The 19,127-nt window shown below is 48.0% G+C and overlaps 1 protein-coding gene across 1 annotated transcript in view; it reads left to right on the top strand.

Annotated features, from left to right (window-relative positions):
* Nucleotides 1-10,917, top strand: part of Fyco1 (FYVE and coiled-coil domain autophagy adaptor 1) — a 75,719-nt gene extending 64,802 nt beyond the window's left edge. Inside the window, exons 17-18 of the mRNA XM_027932065.2 lie at nt 5,352-5,461; nt 7,125-10,917. Coding sequence (XP_027787866.2) covers nt 5,352-5,461; nt 7,125-7,200 — 186 coding nt within the window. The 3' untranslated portion in view covers nt 7,201-10,917. The remainder of the gene's footprint in view (nt 1-5,351; nt 5,462-7,124) is intronic.
* Nucleotides 10,918-19,127: the final 8,210 nt, after the last annotated feature.

Raw genomic sequence — 19,127 nt, 5'->3', positions numbered from 1 at the left:
GTATGGGGTGAGGAAGAGAGAATCCCACACCTGGGGTCTGAATCCCACTGCAGCTCTGCAGAGGGAGGGCATGGAGGGTAGCGGAGGGTCATGGGAGGGATGGTGGAGCAGTCAGCTCTCTGGACCAGGGCAGAAAGCTGATGTCTATATTTTGCAAAAACAGCAAGGATCAAGATGGGGACGAGCAGCTTGAAGTCACATGACGCCATAACTCTGTGAAATCTCTGCAATAATGTCCCTCGAGTATCTGGTTCCCTGAGCACCGAGGGGCTCTGTGAGGATGAGGAAGGCAGAGAGCAGAGAAGCAGGCTGGGGCACAGTGGGGTACACAACCACCTCTGTTCTGGTTCCAGTGTCTACAGAGGGGTGAACGTCTGCTCTTCGCCGTCTCTGCTGTGTTGGAGTCTCCTCGTTGTGGAATTGCTTGGCCCTTTCCATTCTCTACAAACTCATGGATTTTTTTAATACTATTTTCTTAGTTGTAGATGGACACAGTGCCTTTATTTATTTTTATGTGGTGCTGAGGATGGAACCCAGTGCCTCACATGTGCTAGGCAAGCACTCTACCACTGAGCCACAACCCCAGCCCCAAACTCACTCTTAAAATGTAATTCCACCCCCTCAAGATAGCCTTGTTTACTGGGATCTTGTGTTCCTTCTTTAAACTGCTCTGTCCCTCACTTCCTCTGGGGCTTACAGCCAGTGCCACAGCCTTGCTTTGGGGCTCTTCCTCCCTGAGCAGAGGGCACCTCCACTTGGAGGGCTACTCCTGGCACCTTGGCCTCTGGCTTTTCCATACAACCCCAGATTCAGCACTGCTGAGAGTCCAGTCTCTCCAGGGCCATAGTGGATCAATAGCAGTGTGGCCAGTGTGCCTATCAGCTTCTCATGAAGGACCTACACCTGTCAAGGGCTTACCAAAGTGTCTTCACTGCCCACCAGGCGCCACCCAGGCTAGACCCTGAGGAATGTCAGCAGGGAGGATCAGGTGGCAGATCAGGTGTCTAGACCTTGGCTGTCCCACCTGCCCCCACATGACTGAGCCATAGGCCTCTCCCCTGCTCATTCACTTACCCACCAAGTCCTCCTGTCCCTGGGCAGTGAGCTTGAGCTCTGGGTGGCCTTCCTGGGGTTCTGGCAACCACTCTTTCCCCACAGTGGACACCAGGGGGCACAAGAGCTCATATACTAGTGCTCAGGTACTTCTGGACTTCACAGGCTCACTGTCACCAGCCAGCCATGGGATGGCTGTGATCTCTGCCAGAGGTCCCCCTGAAAAGTGTTATCCCAGAGCAGCCTTTTCCAGGCATGCACCCTTGGTATCTATCCCAGGGACTCCCTGTGTGCCCCCTTCACTAGTCTTGTCCTTATGGGAAATGACAGGGACTGTGCAGATTGCAGTACTCGATTGCACAGGTGTGAAGACAAGGACCTGCACTAGGTGCTTGGAATCTATAGACAAGCAGTTATTGAGCTTCTACTGTATACTAAGCTCTAGGGCCCATTGGGGATAAAAGCTGAAGGGACAGCATGAGATCTGCCCTCGGAGCTCACAGTGCCGGGGGAGAGAAGGCCTGGAAAATAATACCTGTGATTCCAGGTGGAGTGTCATGATGGAGGTCAATGGGTGCAGAGGGTGCAGCTGGAAGGGAACCTATCCCAGCCTCAAGAATGATGACCAGGGGGTTGTGGCTCAGTGGTAGAGCACTTGCCTAGCATGTGTGAGGCACTGGGTGCGATTCTTAGCACCACATATAAAAATAAATGAATAAAATAAAGGTCCATCAACAACCCCCCCCCCCCAAAAAAAAAGGAATGGTGACCAGGGAGTGATACCCCTGGGCTGATGCGGAAGGCCACACTGGAAGAAACCAGGAGCAGCAGTTATAAGGCAAGGTGAGAGAGGGTGAGGAGCGTAAGAGGAGAGTGCAGGTGAACGGAGCCTCACAGGACAGCCATCCCCAGTGGCACCCATAGACACGCCCTACCCTGTGCCACCCTCTCTCCTGAGCAGCCTTCTCCATTAAGGTCATGATCCCTGATAAAATAAACAGTGAACCAAGGACGTGAGGCCCCCAGTGTGCAGACCATTGGCCTGAAGCCTGGGACAAAGCAGAGAACAGGACCCAGGCCCTGGCCTTTCTCTAGGCAGAGGACCCATCTTTGGCCAGAAAGCTTGATGACAAGCTTAGGGCCTCAGAGGGAGGCAGAGGGGAAGCTGGGACTGAAGAAAAGAAACAAGCCCTGTCAATCGAGACATAATTGACGTACCATGTAATTCACCACGTGAAGTACACCATGCAGTGGGTTCGGTGTATTCAGAGTTGTGCAGCCTTCACTCCTCTCTACCTTGCATCATTTTTGTCATCCCAAAAAGACATCCTGTGCCATTAACAGTCACTTCCCATCCTCCATCTACCACTACTCTCTACTCTATGAATGTGCTGATTCCAGACACACTGTGTGAATGGAATCACGCAGTACCTGCTTTTTGTGATCATCTTCTTTCACTTAGTGTAGAGCCCTTGCTTTGTACCAGGGCCCCAGGGCACTGGAGCCCACCAAGAGGTGGAGAAAACAACTTGGGCTGCTCCACAGACATGCCACCTCCATCAGACACAGCCACCCAGGTGCCGAGGGTGGTGGGAGACACCCCAGAGCTTAACACAGCAGAGACCTGCCCTCTCAGGGTCACACCAAGGAGACCCTGGCCCCCTACCCAATCCAGAGCAGTGTGTGTGTGTTCTTGGATCCCAGAGCCCTTGTTAATTTCCACCAGACTTTTTGATATTTTTTAAATTTATTTAAAGTGACAATGGGAAAATAGCAGCTAAATGAATGAAAATTCTGTGGAATAGAATGTTTGAAAGATATGAAGAGCATTATTTGAAGGAACATGTGGTATCTGCTTTACCAGATCCTCTTGAGAGAACGAGCTCTCCACGTGGCTCTGTTCTGAAGGCTGTAAGTGTGAAGTTCAGGACAGGACACATGGGGGTCCGCAGGTGACAGACAGCAAGACGGCCTCTGCCTGAGCAGCTCCTTCCACACATGCCTGGAGGAGTGTCTTAGCCAGGCTCGGAAATGTGAGGTTAGGGACCACAGAAGAACTCAACCCCTCAGCCTCCCAGGATTCTGAGTCCCTCGTGGAAATGGAATACTGCAGAACAAGAATGGAACCGAATAAGATACCATGCAGAACAGGGTGCCCCAGAGCCTGCACACAGCAGTCCTACCTAATATGGCTGCTGCATGCTTCTCTGTCTCCTCCGGACTCATCTAAGCCCACCTGCCTTCTCACCCCCATCGGCCCCCAGTCTGCACAGACACACCCTCGCATCAGGAACACCCTGCACACCCTCCTTCCAGGCCTTGTGGTTTTCCCTTCTGATTTCTCCTTGACCCATACATTTAAATTTCTAATTTAGTTTCTAAATATTTTAGAATTTTCCAGAGATGTACTTTTGATTTCTGGTTTAATATCCCAAATGTGCAGGACTGTTGAACTGTTCCCCAGACAGGGCGATGAGTTGGATCAGAAATATAAGAAATAAGGGAAATAAAGACAAACAAGCAGAAATAGACGAAGCCGGACTCAGTGGGTAAATCAGCCCTAATAGGATCTGATTCAACAACACACGAGGCTCCACGTTTTATTTTATAGATTTTAAAAATCAAAGGGATTCACTGGGAAAAGGCTTCTTGGGTAAACAGGATGAAGTCTGAGCCAAACAGCTTAGTATTGGGGCTTATCAATTTGCGCCCATCTCTTCTACCTCCAGGCAGCTGGAATTTGAATTTGAGGCTTTTGAACTAGTAAATTCCATAACAGGCATGGAATTCTCCTTATCAACAGGAGTCACCTGCAAATGGTTGGTTCCCTCAGCGCCTTCACTGAAGGATTCCCAGGAGAGGCATCTCAGTGTCCAGGGTTACGTAATTCAAAGCAATGATTCATTCTCAGCTCCCAACAAATTAATTCTATTGTAGCCAGACAAAATCCTTTGTATAACTTGGATTCTGACTTGTCCAAGTTCAGTGTCACCTCTTCTGGCCAGTCTTCCCTACCATTCTGCCTCCTCTCCCTCCTACCAGGCTGGGTCGGGCAGCCCTGCCCAGTCTTCCTGTGGCACCGACTCCACCAGAACTCCGTGTGATTTTTGTCTGTCATCTCCATTAAACCCCAAGATCCTTGAGGACAGAGCGTTGGGCAGGAATTTACTTCACTTTGGGAACTTCTGATCAACATGTGGGACTTTGAGAAATATGCAGCCATTTTCAAGTTTGAGTTGAAAAGCCATCTCATTTTTATAATTATTTTGGATTTGATCATTTTTGTGTAGGTTAAAAATGATTAATAGGAAAAAGTAAAAACTGAACATAAAGAAGATTGAATATCTGAAAAAGATACATTTAATTTTTTAAAGAATAAAAATGGTCACTTCTGAGGTAGTTTGTCACATTAGGAACTTAAAGTGTGAAGATGCCACTGTGGTCTATAGAGCTTCTGGTGCACATTTAAGTGTCGGTATTCCTAAGATTTGGGACATTTCATAAGACAAGATCCTCTAGGTGCTTGTCACTTCTTGGGGTTAAAAAAAAAAAAGAAAAAGAGGAAAGAAAAGAAGATAAAATATTTAATTAAATTTTTGGTTGATTTTGTTTTATTTCCTACAATAACTGTGGTTTTAAAGTGGGGCCCCTGTCTTAACTGGCCAGCAGGTAGAAGGTCCTGCCCTGGTGGGAGAGACTGGCCATCTGAGGTCCCCGGCCTGGCCCTGGCCAGCACACACCATCCGCTCAAATTTGGTCTCTGAAAACAAGACCCTTGGAAAATGGCCTGAGAAAATAAATGTTTCCTGGGACAAATTTGTCATTCCCAGAGAAAACAGAAAGTAAACAGGAAACTCAGGGCCTCATTTGGAAAGATGAAAGGGTGCTGGGGCACGTGGGCCAGCCAGGCTCAGCTAGGAGAGGGGCCAGCAGCTTCATGAAGTGCCTAAGGCATCATCATCTGGAAAGAGGTCTTGGCCCATCCTGTGAGACCAAGGGCAGCCTCGGGACCAACAGGAGACAGCTGGACACATGGATGTCACCTAAAGTAAACCCAGGGAGCTGGCGCTGGCTGTAGTCAGGGAGGCCGGGGAGCCAGCTTTTGGGTCCAGATAACACTCATACAGCCCCCCTGCCACAAGTGTCACCAAACTCAGAGTGTGCAGATAGCACCCTACCACTCCTCCTGTGACCCCCAACAGAGCACTCAGCCTCCTCCCCCGAAATGAAAGATCCCCCCAGAGCAGCCATGAGGTTCTCAGCCTCTGATGTGTTTTTCCATCTATTTTTCCCCCCAGGTCCTCATTCCCACGACCAGATGCAATTCCCACAAGGAGAACATCCAGGGCCAGCTGAAGGTCCGCACGCCCGGCATCTACATGCTGGTGTTCGACAACACCTTTTCCAGGTAGGGCCTCCTTCGCCAGCATCCAGATGGAGGCCCCTGGTCTCTCATGCCTCTCTGCCTCCTCTTCTCGGCCACAGTGTGAACACTAACGATTGATTAGATCATTCTTCTGTCATTAGTTTTTCATTTGTTTGGGGGTTATTTTTTTTTGGGGGGGGGGGTACTAGGAATTGAACCCAGGGATGCTTTACACCACTGAACCACATCCCCATGCCTTTTTATCTTTTATTTGGGGACAGGGTCTGGCTAAGTTCCCAAGGCTGGCCTAGAACTTGTTGTGATCCTCCTGCCTCAGCCTCCCGAGTTGCTGGGATTACAGATGTGCACCATACCTGGCTGTCAGCAGGTCCTTGTTAACAGGGCTCTGTTCCAGTGACTGTTAGGATTTTTGACACTTACAGTGTGTCACCACATGCCAGCAATTTCCTCCAGCCCCACAGAATTTCCATGCCACGGGGACTGCCTCTGCTCATGTCACTGGACTCTTAATGCCCAAAGAAGGGGCTCAGGAAATACAGTGGAGAGGCCAGACAAATGCGTGAAGGAGAAAGAGAGGAACGGGAGGTAGGAGAAGAAAGCTTGAGAGAAACAGATCTAAGACTGCAAGGTGAAGCCCCTGGGCCTTGTCACAGGAGCAACCTGGGGCGTCTATGGGACGCAGTAAAGATTACAGCAGGGGCCTGGGCTATGGCCACCTCCTTCCCCACATGGGCACTTGATTTTGAGCATAATAACTAAACAGGGCACTCAAGAAAAACTGTGCTACTCACTTGCCACCACCAGGGCCTGAACTCCCAGGGCTGTAGCCAAGGATGTCCACTACAGGACAGGCCAAAGGATGGCCTTCCCACATCACCCCTTTTCTGACCCTTCCCTGCACTCCCCTGGGGAAATGAACTCCCCCGAATCAGCAGGACTTCAAGGTATGCCCAGCATGTTCAAAGAGCTGCCTTTAGAGCCCCCACCTAAGTGGTCACTAGCCACGGCCCCTCCTGGCAGCAGGATGGGGCAGCAGTTAGCACTCGCTCTTCCCACTGTGGGCCCTACTTGCACCCAGTTTCTCTGAGCTATGGCAGCAAGAACTGTCAGTGCCTCCCCAGCTTCCCGGTGGATTGATGGAGAAGCCAAGGAGAGGCAGCCAAGGGCAAAACACAGCCCCAAGCAGGCTCCCAGTGATCGCTGGAGGAGGCAACAGTGCTGTGGTGAACTGTGGCCAGGGCCCCCCGAATCATCTCAGAGACTTACTTGAGCTTTTAAAAGCAAAGATGGCATAGGATCTGCATGCCGAGGTGGAATGAGGCCCAAGGCGCCTAGCCTCATGCCTCCTCCAGCACCTGGTCCATCTACTCCCCCAGGCAGCCCTGAGGGTGAAAGGTTCATAGCCTGTGGCAGAAAGGACATTATTCCCCAAGACAACCTCGGTGACATTCCAAGGCCATCTGACCTTTTGCAGGGTGAGAAACCTGTAAGACAAGCAGGAAAGGGGCCCAGGGGCCTGGGAGAGGCTGTGTTCTCTGGAATATTGGTCTCCCTGGGGAAATCCAACACCCACACCCAACAAGGGTCACACAGCTACCACAGGAGGCCCCCATTGAGCCTCTACTCCCCTCAAGTTTTCAGCTCTCAGGGTAACACCCTCCCTTTTCCATTTCTGTTTCTTTAGGTTTGTCTCAAAAAAAGTATTTTACCACTTGGCAGTTGACCGGCCTGTGATCTATGATGGAAGCGATTTCCCGTAGCATGAAACACCTGGACGGTAACTTCACTTCATCCACAGGAAACACTACATTTCCTCTCCTGCCACATGAAGCACACACACACACATACACCCAAAAAAAGGAAAAAAGAAAAAGAAAAAAAAATGGCTGTGCCCAGGCTCACTGGCTTGCTGCTCTGGAAGAAGCCCTGCACTGCCGCTACTCAGAAGCTGAGCTTCTCGGGGCACTGTGACCTCTGTACCATGCACCTGTCCCTTTTAGCCCCATGGCTCCTAAGGGCTCAAGTGACATTTCCATTGATGACATTTGCCAGCTGTCCTTACACCCAAAGGGACATCCTGCCAAAGGTGGAAACCTCAGGAGACCGCCAGCTTCTCCTAGGTGCGCTGTTGATTGCAGCCTCCTGTGGAGAGTTTCATAAGACCCCTGTGGCCCTGATTCCCACCCCTGGAGAGGGATGTCCTGCTTTGTTCCACCCTGCACTCAGCCAGGCTTCCTGGTGACCCTAGCCACACCCTGTGAGTCCTCAGGCTCTGAGGCCCTTGAGGACTCCCAGGAAAAGGAGGCCAAGCGGCCACCATGCAAGTTGAGGCACAGGGGTTGGGGGTGCATCCTGTCACGTGGCAGTCCCTTAATGCCCCAGTGAGTCTGGGGCTGCTCCAGTACTCAGCAACTTGGTAGGGGCCTCTGAGGTGAATTTTTCCTCCTGGCCCTCTGTCTGGGTGACCCCATTCCCAGGCAAAGCCCTCCACTCATAGCTCAAAATATCACCCTAAGAATCAACTGAAGATAATCCAGGACACAAAGCCCACCCTTCTCAGGACCTCCAAAGCCCAAATGCTGGCTGAAATTGACACCATGCCCAAGGTGCGGAACTATGCTTTGGCCTTCAGGGCTCGCTGCAGGCACGGCTTACTAAGGAGCAGAACCCAGGCAAGACCACTCTCAAACACTGGGGCCTTCTTAGCAAAATTCTTTGGTAACTTAAGAACCAAAGTAACAGAGGAAACAGCCATACAAAGGAAGCAGAGACATAAATTATTCTTGGTCCCTCGTCCCCACCTGCCAGATTCCCAATACCCCACTTGTCACTTCCTTCTGTTCAGCCTGCACTGACACCCAGGAAACATCACCCCTGGACGCAAGGGGTCCTGTTTCCTTTTCCTGGACAAGAGTAAAATGCTCTTCATGTTCTCTGTGGCCCTTCTCCCAGCTCAGACAGCTCTACTTCGATGGCCTTTGTGTCCTATGTGAAGCCAGTCACCTGCAGTCAGGTCCCAGGTACTTCCACAGGACATCAGACAAAATGGCCAAGGGTGAGCAAAGAAGCACCATAGAGGTTGACTGAGGATCTGAGTGCGGGGCCCAGCCGTTGCTCCAAGCTGGCCTTGGGACCCAAGGCCAGTCAGACCAACTCTCAGAACCCTGGACTGATTGATTTGGAGGGACTGAGAATGGGACAAGGACTCCAGGCCCACCATGCACCACGGCCTCAATCATATCACTAGCAAAAAGGATGCTCAGGGGCCATGAGTAAGGGGACGTAGCCTCTGACATGGACTTGGGCCTTGAAACAGGAGTGGGCACTTGCCAGTAAGGAGTGAAAGAATGGCCAACAGCTTTTTCAGAGAGCTGGGCCTTTTGTATTCTGGGTCTCAGAGCAGCCTGTCGGGCAGAAAGCCACCAGGTACTCTTGTCTCTTCCTCACCGGGGCCTGACTGCTCAGCACTGAGACAGAAAATGGCAAGACCCCCAGAGATGCCCTAGCCTGTGTCCTCACAGGCATGCCCATGGCCTGAGATTACTCAGGAGCAGATTATCCTTCCTTTGAACCCATCTACCCCTTCACAAAGAATCATCCAATGTCATCTTGTTCCTGCGACAAAGAAGCTATCAAGAGCCCCAGTACAGTCTGAGGGTCTTATTTTGAGTGTTTGGCTTTCCCAAGATGCCTTGGAGACTGGCCTGGCTGATGGCCTTCAACTGGTATCCACACTACAGTCTGCAACAAAAACCACCTTTCATTGAGTAGCTGATGTGTTTGGGGCCTATGAGGGACCTGCGGCCGTTCATCTGAGTTCCATTCTAAATATCTGTCACTTGTCACAGCAGAGGACCAATTGCACCTTCAAAGACCACCTGGCCCTTGTGAAGCCAACCAGAGTTACTCCTCCCAGAGAGCTGGGCCTGACCTTGGCGCGACCCCCCTCCAGCATTGACTGCCCTTGTGTGGAAACTGGCCTTTGCCCTGGACTGAGGCGACCGAGTGCCCAGTGGCCCTTCCTCTTTGGTTTCATTAGCATATTTATTTTTTGTGCTGAATGGACCTTGGTAGTACATGAGTTCACCGTTCAGGCTCCAGTGTGCTGTGCACCGTGTCGCTAGAGAACGTCTTGGCCTATTTAAGTGTGACTTTTACAAATGGCTTTATTCTTTTAAACAGTTCCCAACTTTACTGAGGTTTGAAGGTTGGGGTAATTTTTATTTTTTAATGCAAATGACAATTGATGAATTACTGCCAGAGATGGCAGCCCCAGCTAGACTGAGTGACACTAGAAATCCCCTGGGATCCCAGATTACTTTTTTTGTTTGTTTGTTTGTTTTAATAGCAGTCCCTTGGGAAAGCTCAGCTCTGGGGATAATGATCATATTTAGTAATGATACGAGCCGCCTTGTTCACCTACCACTGAAGCCACAATCACCTTCGCCCAAGAGATACACCAACCACCAGACACACTCATTCACCAACAAGGAAGCGTGTTTGCAATAAAATGTGCTCCTCCACATCTGAGTGGACTCTACAGCACAATGGACTCCAGGTAGACTGGACCAAGAACAGGCAAAGAAATTCTTAAGAATCTGGAACTGAAAAACTCCATGAGGTTTGGAAAGTAGAAATGAAAAACCACATAATAAAACTCAAAGGAGATGGTGCTTCTGAAGATTTTCAGCTGTCACCTAAGGTGGTGAAGCCACTCCAGGCCCAGATAAGAGGAAATTTCACTTGGAGATGAAATTTCAGAGTCTGTTTCATGTGATTAGATGGTGCGATGTGGTCAGGTGGTTTATGAGTTGCATTTGTAAAAGTCCACCTGGATGGTTCTACCTGTGAGAATTCTTTAGACCAAGAAACCAGCTTGGCTCTGAGGTATTGGGAAGTAAAGCAGAGAGAAGCCCTTGGTGGTGCTTAGAACCAAGGACTCTCACAAAGACCATAGAGACAACTCTTCACGTTTACAAAACTAGGTGCCTCTCAGTGGAAGCTTTCTTCATTTAATTGCAGTTCTTCCAAGGAAACGGAAGACTGGATTCATTAATTCCCTTTTCTCTCTTAAGCACTTTTTTAAAATAATAAAGTATAACCTTAAATTGTAGGAGAAACATTTCTGATGGCGGGGGGGAAGCTTTTCTAGAACTTTATGAATGAGTGTCATCTGGAGGTGCCCTGCCTCTGGTGACTGCAGGGTGACACTCAGCCTTCCCAGGAAGGCTTCAATTGGAATGCACTTTAATCAATGAATCCTCACTTGAGTGGCCTTATGGGATGGCGAGTCAGGAGCCCATTTCAATCTTATCTGCCAAAGAATTACTCAAAAGCACATCAAATACCAAACCTCACCAACACAGTAGGGGTGAGAAATTTTTGTATCCCAAAACATATTCCTTTATAACATCTGCTACACCATTTGGAAATATTTTTAACCTCAGAATTTAAATAAAGTAAACACTATGATCTTCGGAGTGTTGTTTTGCATTCCTTTGAAAAGAATGAGGAAGGTAAATGATAAAGTCCCCTAGACCTGAGTAGGAGGTGAGCTTCCCCTAGACAAAGCAGGGTATCTTTTTTCTCTTTTTTTAATATTTTTGGTGCATTAGAATTACAAGTAATAGTGGATTCATTTGGCCTTTATTCATATGTGCATCTAACAGTGTAAACAATGTGATTCCCCAGTGATAGGAAACTGAGATGGTCGAGTGAGAAATGAAGGGCGGAGACCAAGCAGAGATCCACACCAAGGTTTATTTGTCAAAGCTAACAAATAAAGGCCATCCCTCTATAAAGAGGAGAGAGGCCCCCAGATGTTCGGGGCTCAGCTTTTGTGAGGTAGGGGTTTGGGGCTGGAGCTGTGGCGCTATGGGAGAGGCTGGGGGTGCTTGCGTCAGAGATGGGCGGGTGGGACTAGCTTGGGATTGGCTTAGATTGATGGCACCATGGGCTTTCCAGAGTCCAGGGGTCGTGTCCTTCTGGGATTGGCTTAGGGTTATGGTACCATGGGGTAGGTCACTAATGGGGGTGGGGGGAGTTTGGGTAAGAGGAAGTACAGGGAAGTGAAACTTAACATTTAAGATGATGCTCAGATGTTAAATCAAGACCCAGGACCTTCCCTTTCTCTCCCCTCCCCCTTTCCCAGTCTACACGCTCTACTCCTGATCCCTTTGCTATTGTTGTTGTTGTTGTTGTTATTATTATTATTATTATTATTATTATTATTATTATACCTTTTATAGTGACTTTACAAAAGGGCTCTAGCCTGCAGGTAGAGTTCAGCAGCCGCCTTGTGGCCTGGCATTTGTATACTTCCTGGTTCACCAAGAGGTTGGTAGTAGTCAGACCCACTGAAGCAGATGTGTCTTCCAGGCCGCCCCCTCTGCCAGCTGAGGTTCTACCCCAGTCCCATGGCCCCCGCTTTCCACGGCACTCAGCACTTTGAGCAAAGAATCAACTTCTTATTGGCTAGAGTAATGGAGTGGGGGACAAAAATGACAGATGGCCTAAAACCACGAATTAGCTGATGGGTGGTGCTGGCAACCAGAAGAGAAAGGGGGTGAGCCCTACTGCCCCCCCCCTCACCCTGCCCTCGCCAGGGCAGCAAGGAGCTTCCAGAGGGGCATGTTGAGCTCGCAGTTTAATCAATCACAACTCCACATGTGGGGTGACCAAGGGCTCAAAGGACACCTCCCAGCACCCCTCTTCCTCCTCCACTCCTCCCCCTGCCCCCAGATTTTCTCATGGCTGCTTCTTTAATCACGTTTTCTTTAACTCTGGTTCCCCTTCGAGGGCAAAGGGCTAGATCTCCTTCATCATCTTCTCCCCCGATCTCCAGAGCATAGAGCAATGTGCCAGACACAAAGGGCTCAAAACAGTCAAGACCCTGGTCAGTCCTAATGCCAGGGTCAGCTGAAAGGTCATCAGCAGTTCCATTGGCTGGACAATTCTGCCAGGGACAGAGACTCCTCAAGCACTCCCCAGGCAGAGAAGGCAGGCCTGCAAGCTGTGGGGAGCCTGGATGTGAGCTGGTCCCTTCGTCCTCATGTTAAAGATGCCCTCCAGCCCCACCTCTGTCTAGTGACAGGTGAAGTGATGGGAAGTTGGTTTACCTAATTGCCCCTAAACCACACAGCCAGATTTCTTTGCTAACCCAGCTGTTCCTCTGGAGGCTTAGCAGCCACATGGCCTGTGGGTTAGAATGAGGTCAACTGAGACACGATGTCTGTGCTACATCTGAGGTGGGATCCGGGGACCCCAGGTCAGAGCCCCCCATTCCCTCTTCACCCTAAGATGGCCTCACATCTGACTCCAGGTAATGTCAGCCCAAGTCAATGTCCAGAGACTCCCTGGCACAGAGAGTCTCTCCCAGCCACAGCCGCCCACAGGTGCTGAGGACCTGAAGACCCCAGTGACTCAGAAAGGCCCGGGTGGCGAGGTCAGCCCTTTCGGTTTGAAGATGCGTGGGAAAAATCTCCTCTGGCAACCCACACACATCTGAAATGCAAATAGACAAAACCTGCCCCCCAAGTTAAGAAAATGGATATGTTTTTTAAAGGCACAGTTGAAGCTGAAGCCATTAAAAGCCAGAGGAAGCATAGCTAGTACGAAAGGTGTTCGAAGTGGGTTAGGGTTGAGAGAAAGGGCAGCCTTTGGCTTTCCCCACACTCCCCAGCTTCTGACGAAAGGTGGCGAAGTCAGCAGCATGATCACCAGCCCCAGGCTTTGATGTGGGCCCCCTTCCCATCCCCTGAGCTCTGCGGGAGGACAGACTGGTGTGTTGTCCTCACACTTTCTGGGCCCTCTGCACTCCGGTGACCTCAGCGCTTACCTGAGGCCTGTGGTGTGTTATGCCTTCTTAGTGAAAAAAACCACAGATGAGACAGGCCCGGCCTAAGACGCAAATAGGAAGGCCTCATCCCCAGACCCATTCAGCTTCGGGCCTGTGGGTCCATAGAATCAGGGGTGATTGATTCCACGGGGGCCTCCCCAGCTTTCTGCTCCCCAGGCTGACTCCAGCTGAGCTGTGGGAGAGAAGGAAATCGTCCCTTAAAGGCCAGAACAACTTCCAGGTCAGTGGATCATGTGTGTCTTCTGCAGGCATGAGAAAGGACAGCTGGTAAGAAGGGAGAGGCGTAAAATGATAGGAGAACAAAGAATTGATGAGAAAAGGGAACACAGAAAAGGCCTTCCCCAGAGGCTCGGAAGCAGGACCCAGAAGGCTAGGTTAGCCAAAGCCATCTTTCCTCCCAGAGGAAGGGAACAGAAGGAAAACAGCAGTGTCCATGTGGCTGAAGCCAACCACCACATCCAGAGGAGGCAGTGTTTTAACATAAGCAAGACCTGGACCATTGGCTGAGAACCAGAGGCACTGACTGCAGATAATTCAGGTTGTTCCTCTGCCTCTGGAGCCGGCTGCAAGGCCTCACGTGCTTTCACAGAAAGGCAACAGAGAGGGGCAGTAGCCTCAGTCCTTCCAGGAGGACTTTGCACAAGAGATGGGGTCCAGTCGGATGCGGTGGCGCACACCTGTAATTCCAGTGACTTGGGAGGCTGAGGCAGGAGGATCACTGGTTTGAGGCCAACCAGCAACTTATCAAGGCCCTAAGCAATTTGGACCCTGACTCAAGATAAATAATAAAAATGACTGGGGATGTTGCTCACTGGTAAATCTAATAACAAGCTCCCTGGTATGAAATCATTCTTTTTGAGTTACCAAAAAAAAAAAAAAAAATGAGAGATGGAATCCATGAGTGGAACCAAAGGTCTTCATAAAGACAGCTCAACCACACCAGCAGAGACCCCCACCCCCAGAACGGTTTGGTGTTCTCAGAGGATCACCTGTCATGCCCTGGAGGTGACAGGGAAATGAGAATCAGTCCTGGGTGAGGCCTCCAGCCTTTATGGCTATCCCAAGTTCAAGTGTCAAGCCATGGGGGAAAGCCCAAGACCTGTCCATGCTTCATTCTGTCTCCAGAGTCTACGATTCACTTATTAAATATGAAACAAGCAGTGGCGTTTCTTCCAAGAGGGTTCTCCTGTTTTGGTTACCTAGTGGCCTATGAAGTGCAGATCCATGGGCACCACCCACATCAACTTGGTTCATCAGATCTGGTCATTCACAAGTCTCCCAGGGGATGCTGGGTGAGGTGGTCCAGGGACCACCCCCACTCCCGCCAGAGAAGTTCCTCGGTGAGTGTTGCTGTGACGCCACTGATTTGGTTAAAACTTGAAGAAAGGGATAAAATGTACTAATTGGTCTGTTCCCTAATTAACTCTACTAAGGTTCATGAATGTTGGAACCATTCAGCCTCTTCCAGAATATCCATGGCCCAGCACTAGAATGCGGTGATGGAAAGAGGAACATCTTTCTAAATGTATTTCCTGGTATGAAATCATTCTTGAGTTATAATCTTATCACAGCCACAATTTTTTTATGGATTATATTTTTATTCAAGGGCCTGTTGCTAACTGGCACGTCACTTATAAATGAAAAAATTCCTCCCCCCTCAAAAAAGAAAATCCCCTCCCCCAAATCCAAGGCAGTTCCATCCATGTCCAGATTTTACAAATTAAAGAAAGAAAAGATGAGTTTGGCCCCTGTGGGTACATATTGGGAGAGCAGGTGAAACAGGAGTTCCTGAGCTGGTTCACACAAAATTTAGAGGCTCTGTGAACTTGGAATCTTTCCCCTAACCTCAAACTAAATGTGTGTCTTCCTTCAATTATGAATATAGACAACCTGTGACTGTGCCACCAATAGAAAGAAGATATTTTAATTTTACATGAAAGTTGTCAACAGACTCTCCACTCTTAAATGAAGCTTGTTATTAGATCTGCTGCAAGATTCTATGTAAAGCACATGGACTACCTGATTATAAATTTGTTTTAATATTTGGAGAATTTTATGCTATTGGTTTCCTTTGTAATCCTATTCATTTTACAGTAGGCATTTTTAAATATTCTGAGAAAGGAACTCTAGGCTTTGTCAGATTGCCAAGGGGTGTTTGAGGTAAAAATAAATAAAATAATATATAATGTGTAAGGACCTTTGGATTCTGGCAGGTCATCATGCAAACGAAGACAAGAGAAGGGCCAGCTCAACACAGTGCTGCATTATTCATAATAACAATGGTGGTGTGTACAATTCCATAGGTGCTTCCCATCCGCCAGCCAGCTCTTACAGATGAGGGGGCCAAGACTTCAGGAAGTCTACATTCACAGAACTTGTGACCGATGAAGCACCAGGCTGAGACAGCTCGGAGAGGTGGTCTCTCTGAACCATCCTCATTTCACTTGAATATTGATTTTTCTAGTGATTAAAAAAACATACACACAAAACTCTGAACATCAATCAAGGCTTGCTGTGGCAGCCATTGACCTTCAGACCCCTACTGTGTATGATCTATTATCAGAATAATACTGATAATAGTGATAAATATTATATATATAATATTTATTATAAAACTATTATAAATGTACTATTATAAAATAGTTATAGTTTAAATATTATCAGTGTTATGTCAATATGAACTATTAATATAACACTGATAACTTCATATGATCTGTTAATATGATCTATTTTGAGAGTTATACTGCATTATTTGAAGTTATTACAGTTGATTTTTAAATTTTTTTATTTTTATTTTAAATCTACAATGCTAATTGTGTATATTTATGGGGTATGTTTTGATATATGTATATAATGTGTAATGATCATCTTTGGGTATATCCATCACCTCAAACATGTATCATTTTTTTCCTCTTCCAGCTGTTTTGAAATACATAGTGTTATTGTTCACTCATCACCCTGCTTGCTGTACAATGGAACACTAGAATTTTTATTCCTCCTATCTAACTGTGACTTTGGATGGTTGACCAACTTCTCTCCACCCCACCCCATCTTTCTAGTCTCTAGAAACCATAATTCTTCTCTATTTCCTTAAGATCAGTGATTTTAAGATCACATTTGTGCCTTATTCATGTTGCCACAAATGACAGGACTCTTCTTTTTTTTATAACTGAATAACATTTCATTTGCTTTATTCATTCATCCACTGATAGACACTTAGGTTGATTCTTGGAACTGTGAATATTGCAAATATCTCTTCACATATGAACTTCAATATATCCAGTTAGACATCAGAACTAATCAATGAATTCATATATGAATAATAAATGAATGAACTAATAAATGAATTAAAGTGGCAGGATACAAAATCAACTTGAAAAAGTACACCAATAATAAACTATCTGAAAAAGAAATCAAGATAGCAATCCCATTTACAATAGCTACAAAAAAAAAAGATGCCTAGGAATAAATTTACCCAAAGAGATGAAAGATCTCACAATGAAAACCATAAAACATTGATGAAAGAAATTGAAGAGCACACAAAAACTGGAAAGACACCACATGTTCACGGATTTTTAAAAATTGCTATTGTTGAAATGTGCATGCTACCCAGAGCAGTCTGTAGCCAACAGAACAAAACCGGAGGCATCACACTACCTGACTTTGAAATAGACTGCAAGCAGAACATGGTAGCTCATGTCCGTAGTCCCAGCTATCTGGGAGGCTGAGTCAGGAGGATCACTTGAGCCTAGGAGTTTGGGACCAGTCTGGGCAACATAGCAAAACCTCCTTTTCTAACAAAAAGCCCAAACAAACAAAAACAAAGCAATAAGCCAGGTGTGGTGGAGCATGCCTATGTTCCCAGCGACTTGAGAGGATGAAGCAGGAGGATCACAAGTTTAAGGCCAGGCTCTGCAATCTGTCTCAAAAAAATAAAAAGGACTGGGGATGTAACTCAGGGGTAAAACACCCTGGGTTCAATCCCCAGTATCAAAAACAAAAACAAAAAAGCAATGGTAACCAAAACAGCATGATACTTGTATAAAACAGACACAATGGTTCAGAATAGAGAACCAAGAAATAAATTAATGCATTTATAACCAATTGGTTTTGGACATGGGTACCAAGAATACATATTGGGGAAAGGAAGTGTCTCCTATAAATTGTGCTGGGAAAACCGGGTATCCCGCTGTGGAAGAGTGAAACAACAGCCTTATTTCTCACCATCTACAAAAATCAACTCAAAATGGACAAGGACTTAATATCTGGTACAGTTGGGGGGGCCTTCCTACATTCACCAAGGGGGTTACCTACTTAGCAGAAGCAGAAGTCTCTACAGCATGAAACCGTGAAGGGAGGACCTGGCAGGAAGCCACAGTGGGCCAGGGTTCCTCTTCCCCTGCTGAGGGGCAGGCCACATGGGGCCACTTGTCCTCCCGCCACAGGGCCTGTGTGACAGGAGAACTATACCCAGATTCCATGGTCTGAATTGACCATTGGAAGTAAGTGCTTGGGCTCCAGGTGGGGAGAAAGTGGAACAGAACATCCAGCCCTGGTACCAGAACAACATGAATTCAACTCCTGGTTTCACTACCTACTCACTGTGGTTTGGAGCAAGTGAATTAGCCACTCTGTGCCTCAGCATGGGGAAGCCATTAATGTTAAGAAAGATGTCCACCTTGTCCAATCTCTGCTCTCCTTGTCTCTTTTCCTTCTCTTTCCAAACTCGTCAGCTAGGCAGTTGGGTAACTGAGAGGCAAGGATCAGTGGAAGGCAGGCGAACTCATCTTTGGAGCAGGCTTTGGTGGTGTTATAACTACCCCAGTATCATTTGACCTCTTCCCACAAGAGGTGGAGTTCACAGCCCCACACCACCACCACCACTGGCTTGGGACTGGTCTGACCAATAAAGAAGAGCAGAAGTGACACTTTGTGGCTCCTGGGACATGCAACTTCCCCCCTGGTTCCCTTGAGACCCTCACTCTGGGGATGCCGGCTGCCATATAAGAACTGTGAATTCCAAAAGAACTCCAGGCAGAGGAGGCTAAGGGCCAGGCCCGATTTAGCAACCAGTGTCAACTGCTGGCCCCACACCCTGACCCTCCCAGGCAAGCCCTCAGAGACCACAGCAGCATGACAAACCCCAGGCTAGACATGCCTCACTGAGAACTTTTTGCTTTGGTGAGCAAAATAAAATGGGTATTGTTTTATAGCAGTTTTTTGGAAACAGTAACTAAGACACAGCAAATTGAGTACAAACAAGTTCTTACAATTATGTCTTTCATTTGTGAATGAAAGACAGTCAAAAAAAGGATGTCAACCCTCCCACCAAAAAATGGTGCTTTGTGTTTTGTTGGATTTCTCCAAATACTTCATCCTGGCAAACCCGACACAAGTTTTATCTGCACATTCTCGTCCCACATCCTCTCTTTCCATTTATTTGCACCTCAACCAGACAACTCTGTCTTGATTATGCCCCAGAATGTTCTAGCAAGGTCACTGCCAGCCTCCGCTCTCTCCTGACCTCAGCACCTCCCGTGTTGGCTGACCACCATCTCCAGGAGGATGTTTCTCAGATTTGCATCACGAGCCAGGACCTGACTAAGAAGCCTGCAGTGGGACAGTGTGGCCCTGCAGGGGATCTGACCAGCTTCAGGGGCACAGCAGTGGGTGGTGTCCCAACCCCTCAGCATGCCAGGAGATCTAATCCAAAGCTGTATCTTGGGTGGGACTATGTGGTGGCCCACTCTCACATTTGTGAGAGGGGAGCTGGGGAAGGTAGAGGCAGGGGACAGGGCAGGGCAAGGAGAAGAGCCAACATCAGGAATT

This window comes from Marmota flaviventris, chromosome 1, assembly GCF_047511675.1.
Source record: "Marmota flaviventris isolate mMarFla1 chromosome 1, mMarFla1.hap1, whole genome shotgun sequence".
Taxonomy (NCBI): domain Eukaryota; kingdom Metazoa; phylum Chordata; class Mammalia; order Rodentia; family Sciuridae; genus Marmota; species Marmota flaviventris.
Note: the sequence above shows the minus strand (reverse complement) of the source record. Positions and strands in the feature narration are given on the sequence as shown.